The sequence below is a fragment of the Dipteris shenzhenensis genome, chromosome 25 (genome assembly GCF_047967505.1).
Source record: "Dipteris shenzhenensis isolate YYH24624 ecotype China chromosome 25, Dip_SZ_1.0, whole genome shotgun sequence".
NCBI classification, from domain to species: Eukaryota; Viridiplantae; Streptophyta; class Polypodiopsida; order Gleicheniales; family Dipteridaceae; genus Dipteris; species Dipteris shenzhenensis.
In genome coordinates, this window is record NC_141620.1 from 52,701,924 (window position 1) to 52,710,614 (window position 8,691).

General features: G+C 44.9%; 1 protein-coding gene across 1 annotated transcript; it reads left to right on the plus strand.

Moving 5' to 3' along the window:
• The first annotated feature begins 1,993 nt into the window (after positions 1 to 1,993).
• On the plus strand, positions 1,994 to 4,267 carry LOC147886046 (pentatricopeptide repeat-containing protein At4g39530-like). The gene has a single exon (XM_087396273.1). It carries the CDS (start codon positions 1,994 to 1,996, stop codon positions 4,265 to 4,267), a length of 2,274 nt encoding a protein of 757 aa, XP_087252399.1.
• Positions 4,268 to 8,691: the final 4,424 nt, after the last annotated feature.

The window sequence follows — 8,691 nt, forward strand, 5'->3', positions numbered from 1 at the left end:
CAGTTTCTCGTTTGCGAGTTGAGTCTCCAGATTTTGAATCCGCGCCTAATTCGTGGTCTTGTACTGATTTTTCAAGACCGTCCATGCCTCCTCCGCTGTGGTGACATGTTGAATTAATGCCATGATAGAATCACTTACACTGCAGACAATAGAACACAATGCATTTGCATTTCTTCTTGTCCACGCGAGAATCTCATCCACAGTTGGTACTATTTGTTGTCCTGCATTGGCTGGATTTGGTCTCGCAACCGGCTTCACGTCCACCCCAGTAGCAGTATCCCAAAGCTCGTATGCACTTAGGATGGTCTTCATCTTGAACTTCCAGAGTGGATAGTTAGTGCAGTCCAACTTTTCGCTTTCGCCGAATGGTGGGATTCACAGTCTTGCAGGCTGGGCCATCTCTCATAATCTGCTTGCAAACAGAAACACACCACCAAATCTTCTTGCTAGAGCCCAAGCTCTGATACCATGTAAGAAAACAATACAACATCTGTGCTCAACAGATGACAGGATCTCGTATGCAAGGGAGAAAAGCAGGTAGTATGGAGAATCAAAATTTTGATTACTATAAAACTGATACAATAGATGGCGCTGCCTCCCAGCCGTGCGCTCCTGTGTGAGAAGCTTTGATGGTGTGCTGGAAACAGTAGAGGACGGAGGCTGGATGCTAAGGAATCAGGGTTGCTGTAGTCAGTGATGATTATGGGCTTCACAGGCTTGCTCTTATATAGCCACCAATCGTAGTCGGTTAGACCCAATTGGGAGACCAACCCAGTCGGCCCAAAACGGTCGACTAGAGGTCAGTCCCGAAATAGGTCACTGACCACACGTTAGAACCGTGGCGCATCCCGGAGCAACTCACCTATGATATTAGTTTGACCCAGAGCCATCCAGGATCATCTGGGGCTCCAAACGGGCCCCACAACCCGAGAGTGGGTTGCCCCAGGAAATGCTTCATCTACCCTCAGTGCGGTCAGTCATGGGATGCCTTCCTGCACTTGCATGTAGCCTAGTTGGCAGTGTGTCAACTCTATCTGAAGCCGTCAAGCCATCAGGCCACACATGGCCCCCATTTGGTGTCCCAACCAGGACCTACCAGATAACCGAGCTACTTAAATGCCTTCTCCTCATATGGAGGGCTTACAAGTAGAGTTAGCTAGTTCTCGCATAGTTACACGAGAGTGGAGTATTGATATCTAACAGTATTTTGGTACTCTCTCTCTCTCTCTCTCTCTCACACACACACACACTCACTCACACACACTTTTTTTTAAAAGAATCTCTCTCTCTCTCTCTCTCTCACACACACACACACACACACACACACACACACACACACAACGAATCTCTTTGCATTTGCAAGCGGTTGCATCGTCCATTCATCTTGACAATCGTTTGCATTTGGTAGAACTTTAGGTAGTGCTCATGAGTACTTGTACTCACTTGTTTAATGATCCATCCACCACACACACACACACACACACACACACACCTCACCTCTTTTCTCTCCTTTGTGTCACTCATCTACCTTTCCCCATATTCTTTCAACTTCACTTGTTTTTTCTCTTTCCCTTTCCTCGGATTTACACCTACCATTTCAAGTTATTGGAAATATTTATAGAGCTACTTTACTTAGACATATAATGACACTCCAAAAGGAAGGGCTCTCCTTGTGTTTTCAATGTGACGGGGACATACTTGCAAGCAACGCTAGCAGCTACTTGGTACCCAAAAATGTTTTTGGTGAATATGCAGACAGCAAGTATACATATATCACCAGCTTCTTGATATCCTGTGTGGCATTCGACCCGCTGTGGTGCTTCTGTCTTGCTCTACTTGTTATGGTAAAGACATTCGGTATGACAAGAAACGATGTGCGAAGTTGTGCAGATTCTACAAAAGTTGGATCAGATACGAGTTGTTGGGCTCTTGAATACGTTCCTCAAGACCTTCATGGCGGATTCGGTTGCTTCCGGAAACACTGGAGTTTAGCATGCCCAAAAGTAAGCTCATCCGGTGCTTTCCATCTGAGTATGTACTGTGGACAGGTAGAAGGACTTTGCATGGAGGCCAAGTGGTGACCTCGATTCTGGAGGAGGAGGAGGAGAACAAGTTGGATACTTGTCTTCAAACAGGTTCTTTGATTCATACGTCTCCAAAATTTTCAAATAAATGGGTCAGCTCCAGCATTCAAATAGATCTTGCTACTGTCTTGCGTCGGTGCGGGAACTCCAGGGCCCTGTTAGATGGCAAACGTATCCATGACCACATGATTAAGAGTGGACTTGAGCGAGATGCATTTTTAGGAAACTTACTGATACAAATGTATGGCAACTGTGGAGCCCTAGTTGATGCACGAGATTCATTTGTCAAAATGCACCAAAGGGATCTGTTCTCCTGGAATCTCCTTATGACGGCGTATGCTCGACATGGGCAAGGGGAGCAGACCCTTGAACTGGTGGAACACATGCAACAGGAAGGCGTTGTGCCAGATCAGTTTACATTGTGTAGTGTTCTCAGGGCTTGTGCTAGCCAAGGAGCCTCAGCTCAGGGCAGGCGTATACATGCTAGAATTATGGGCTGTAAATTGAAATGTGACGTTATTCTTGGGACTGCGCTTCTCGACATGTATGGGAAGTGTGGCAGCCTAGAGGATGCACAACAGGTGTTTGACAGCATACTAGAGCGTGATGTAGTTGTGTGGACTGCCATTATTGCAATACACGCTCAGCATGGGCGTGGACAGGAAGCCGTCCAGCTTTTTGAACAGATGCAGCTAGATCGATTGATCCCAGACAAATTCATCCTTATTAGCATTCTCTCTGCATTAGTCGGTGAGGGAGCCTTAGCTGAGGGGAAACTGATGCATGATCACATCAGGGGTAGTAAATATGAGTCTGACACTGACATCGGTAATGCTCTGGTCTATATGTATGGCAAATGTGGCAGCCTGGATAACGCACATGGAACGTTTGACAAAATGCTTGATCGGAACATAGTCACGTGGAACACAATAATCAATGTTAACGCCCAGCATGGTCTGGACAGAGAGGCTCTTCAGCTCTTTGAACAAATGGAATGTGAAGCAACACTACCTGATAAGGTCACGTTTGTTAGCATTCTCGGTGCATGTAATGCTCTAGCAGAAGAAGGAAGATGGTTGCATGCCCGCATCTCGGGCAGCGAATTTGAGTCAGATGTTATTCTAGGGACTGCTGTGGTGACCATGTATGGCAGGTGTGGTAACTTGGAGGATGCCCATAGGATGCTGAATGAAATTCCAGAGCGAAATGTGGTCTCATGGAATGCCATGATTGCAGCATATGCTCATCATGGGAAGATTGAGGAGACTCTTGAATTAGTCCAGCGAATGCAGGGAGAGGGCATCATGCCAAACAAGGTCACTTTTATCACTATTCTTGATGCATGCGTGACACAGAATTCCCCTGTTACTGGCCAATGGTTGCACACCTGCGTCAGGGAAACTGAATGTGAGTTAGATGTTGGGGTGGGGACTGCTATTGTGAACATGTATGGCAAATGCGGAAGCCTGTATGACGCACAGAGGATGTTCGACAAAATGCCAGAACGGAATGAAGCAACATTTGTGAGCATTCTTTCTGCGTGTGCAAGCCAAGCAGCCCTGGCTGAAGGCAAGCGTGTGCATGCCTGTATAATTGGCAGCAAATTCGAGTCAAACAGTGTTGTGGGGACTGCACTTGTCTACATGTATGGCAAATGTGGCAGTTTAGAGGATGCCCAAAGACACTTTGAGAATATCCAAAAGCATGATGTTGTATTGTGGAATGCTTTGATTGTTGCGTACGCTCAGAATGGAGAGGGCCAGGTAGCACTAGTGTTGTTTAGCAAAATGCAGGACAGAGGAATAACACCAAATGAAATTACTTGTGTCAACATTCTTTCTGCATGTAGTCATACAGGTCTGGTAGATGATGGTTGCCTTTTCTTTTTTGCCATGATTCATGAGTTTTGTATAGTACCGGCTGTTGATCACTTTAACTGCATCATTGACCTACTTGGGAGGGCTGGACAGTTTGATGAGATGGAAGAATTGCTCTGCTGCATGCCCATCAAACCTACTGTTGTGTCTTGGTTGGCCTTACTTGGTGCATGCCGACACCAGGTTGACACCGAGCGAGCAGAACGTGTTGCAAAGCATCTGGTTGAACTGGATCCAGAGAATGCAGCACCGTTTGTCATGCTATCAAACGTTTATGCTGTGGCTAGCAATTGTATGATACTATAGGATGAGAGATGAAGCTAAGAGACTGCGCTGCAACTCAATGCAGGTACAGGGTCAACTGCATGCATTTTTGTGCCCAGATAGTCTTAGGATTTTGGGGGAAACTCAGAGTGAATGCGAGAAGGCAGGCAATATAGAACACACGCTATGCAAACCTTTGTCATGTGCATGGTCATATGCAATGATAGGGCCAACCTTTGTCGTGTGCATCTATCTAGACTCTGAACCACTGGTTGCCAGTGAGTGAGACCTGGGTTATGGGAGACCCTAGAGGGCAACCTGATCAGCCAAGGGTGGAAGACCCTAAGGCTATTCATAATGATTACCATTTGGAGACATTTAGCCTAGCCTAAGGCTGTAAATTAGCATGAGGATTGATCCGTGGCATTTTACGCATTACCTACATAGTGGTTCTTGTCCATAGGCTACTGAAATATGGAAAGACTAGAAAAATATCAGATACATAAATAAGGATATCACAGGATGTTACATTCCCTTTGTACCTCCTCCAACACTGCCAAGGCTCACCCTTGAGCCATTGAAGAGTGATGGAGTCATGGGCATCTCTCACCCAGCCTGCACAGACTGCTGACATCATCTGCAGGTTACAGGTGCAGTACATGAGCAGGCACAGTTGCAGGGGCAGGTGCAGGGACTGGTACAGGTCGGCATGCCATGAGGCAGACCAGGTACGGAAGTACCCGACTACCACATGAAAAGCAGTACCTCGAACAGCAGCACCTCCATCTGCGGTGGCATAGGTATGTTTAAACATCAGCCATGGTCACCATTATGTAGCTCATGATGTAGATGAGGTGGTTTAGCTGTCAGAAAGCCTCTTCGTCCAGATACTCCAACTGTATGAGCTGAGGGAGGATCGGGAGCAGACCGCCCAGGAGGCTAGAGAGCCTTCACTAATTGAAGGGTGTTAGGATCCACTTTAACCACAGCACAAAGAATTGAATTACCAATCACCACGGATTAAATCCCTGGGAGCTAGAGCGCTCCTACTTAGAACCAAAGACACCGATTGGCCCCAAACACTGGCGCCCCTTGCGGTATTTCTTTAATATTCATATAAAGCCAAGAGGCTGATTACAAGGTCTCCTGAAAGTTGCACTAGAGGCAAACCATTGCCCACAAACTTCCAATATCTTGCACACCCTGCAATTCCTGCTCAACTTTATATGGCAAATATGCATCCAATAACTAAGCAATCACACCTCTCCTTCTAACCAAGCGTGTAGTAGAACCCAAAGGCATAAACTATCTGTCCTGTCATTGCACTTGCACAACCAAGCGCCCAACCAGCCAAACACGGCTAACAAAACTTTGGCACAACCAAGAAAACCCTTCCAATACAGGTCTCCCTTATCTGTAGTCACCATAGCCATTGCAAAACGGCATAAATCAACCTTCCTTTGCTTGGAAACAATCCCAAACGCAATAACCAGCTGGCAGTCAATCCAGATACAGCAAAGGTAGGCAAAGACCGACCTTCCTTTACCCAGAATGCATAGGAATCAAGTCGTTTGAATTGGAAAACCTTGAATCCAGCGAAGAATAGATGATTCAGCCTTGGCGCAGCCCAAAGGTCACAGGTAGCTCCAAAATAGGTCGTCCCATTTGGAAAAGGTCCCGAAACCAATAGCAACAGCTGACATGAATCAGCTAGAAAGCATTGTGCCCCACTTTTTGCAGCGCGGGAAGTAGCAAGATGAATCGACTCTCCTAGAGCCCAAAAATAAGTGAAAACAGTCTACACGCCACACTTTTGGAGCCCAGAAAAAGAAAAAACTAGCTTGTCGAGAAATCACAATTCTTCTTGCTCAGCTTCCGGCAGCAGAAACATCATGCAAACAAATCGCTTACTAGCTTGGAGTCACCAGTAGCATCAGAAGTCCAAAATCCAACCTGAAAACAGGTCGCCCAGCTCCATAGGGAAAATTGTGATGGATTTTCTCTCTTGGCTTGATTTTGGGCTCCTTGCCAAACAGGTGTCTTGTGCTGATTTTGGAGTCCCGTGCCACAAATAGCAAATTATAATTGCACCACTCTTTTGCCCCTTTGTTGCACACACTGGTCCTAGGAATTAATTGCCTAGTAATTGGCCTGCACATTCACAATTTCCTAGGGCCCGCTAAGAATTTTAATTCCCCAAGTCCTACACAAGTGGCTAGACTTCCGTGCCCCAGAGGCCTAAGGCAGTCACACGTAAATTATGCGAGTCACAAATCAAAATTCCCATAAATTCACGTCCTCGTGACATACCCTCCTCTTGAAAGAAGGCAAACGTCCACGATTGCTTGCAAACAAAACCAACAAAAAAAGAAAAGAAAATAGCAAAAATAAATGCCAAATCTGAAAGGATAGCCAGCAATGGCGCCAACAGATCAACCAAGTCTGAAAGGATAACCAACCAACAGACCAACCAAATCTGAAAAGACAGCCAATCATGCCACCAATAGATCAACCAACAATGTATACATATTGATAGAGGCATGGATAACAAATACATATAGCATTGCACATCAAATGCATCATATAGCAAATAACCTTTTGATAGAAGGATGGATAACAAATAACATATAGCATTGCACATCAAATGCATCATAACCAAGTGATTAGTAGACCAATCATAGAGGCCTCATGGCAGAAATATTGCCAGCAACCAGCACCTCGGGTGAGACATACTGTAACACCAAGCGACCTCTAGATACTAGAGGGAGTGTTTGTAAAGAGGGAGTGGAGTTGCTAACCTCCCCCTTGAGCATCATGCAATGGTCTAGACGCTTGTCGCTCTACTGAACCTGAAGAAGTGCCAACTAAAGTTGGCTCCAACTGGAAGGCCTCAATGTAAAGTTGCAACACCTGAGGAGTATCTACCAGTTCCTCCTCCTCCAACCACTTCGCCTGCAATGATGAATAATTGGTTCCACCAAGTAGCGTCAAGTAACTTTGCCTTTTACCTTCCTTTTCTTATGTGCTAGAATTTTCTCGGGTACCAGAATTTCGTCCAACTCTTCCAAGTCTGGCTACATCGCCCAAGGGAGATCCTCAAGCACATCACCCTGAAAAGACTTGAGAAGACTCACATGGAAAGCATTGTGAATCCTCTAATGATCAATTAACTATAATCAGAATGATACATCATTAATCTTCTCAGTTACCTTAAAAGGCCCATAATGTGTCATACTCAACTTAGGAAAAAGCCGAGTACGACTCTTTGTACTTTTTAGTCTAGACTTTTGAAAACGTAGCAAGACATAATCACCTTCTTTAATATCAACTTCACGGCTCTATTTGTCTGTTGCCCTCTTTTGCTTATCCGGTGACTGTTGAAGTGCTTGCTTCACCTTCTAATAAGCTATATCCAAGATTTCCACATATTTATAAGCCTCAAACATCTTATCTTTTATTTGCAAGATGGGTGGAATCTTACGGCTACCTTCTGCTATCTCAAATGGAGCTTTACCTGTAGAAGAATGTACCGTGCTATTATATGCATACTCAAAAAATGGCTGAAATTTCTCCCACTGTGTGACTGATGCTCCGAAACATAGCATTTAAGCAAATCCAATGCTATGGCATTAGCCTCCTCCGATTGCCCATCTGTCTGTGGATGAAAAGCAGAAAAAAATTGAAGACTAGTGCGCATATTCTCAAAAGGTCCCGCCAAAACAAGCTGGTCATGCGAGGGCCTCTATCATTTGTCTGTGGATGAAAAGTAGAAGAAAATTGAAGACTAGTGCCCATATTCTCAAAAAGTCCCACCAAAACAAGCTGGTCATGCGAGTGCCTCTATCACTCACGATAGACTTAGGCATGCCATGATACTTAAAAATATTATGCATAAACAACTTTGCAATATGATTTGCCCCAATCTTCTTCCGTACAGAAATGAAATGTGCCTGCTAACTGAAGCAATCAATGATCCGTCCATATTCCATCATTACCTGTAGGAGTCCTGGGAAAATAAAAAACGAAGTCCATGACTATGCTTTCCCACGGTCCATCTGGGATGGGCAAAGGATGTAACAATCCAAGAGTCTTCCAATGATCATACTTCACCTTCTGACAGGTCATGCATGTACGAACATATTCTTCAACATTGATGATGCAGTGTAGGCTAGTAAAACAAATTCTCCACCGCCTGAACTGTAGCATCAATACGACGATGTCTTGCATACAGTGGATCATGACATTCACTCATGACTTTTGCCTCAACTGCTTAGTGACACACAACCGCCATGCATAATCATTTAACCATCAACACATAATGCTCATGTCTCTATCCATTCACTGTTGATCATAAATTCCAGCAAATTGCTCATCATGTGCATATTGATCCTTCATACCATCAAGCTCATTATAATAGGAAATTGTCACACCTGAAACTTGCAACTTTCGAGACAAGGCATCTGCAA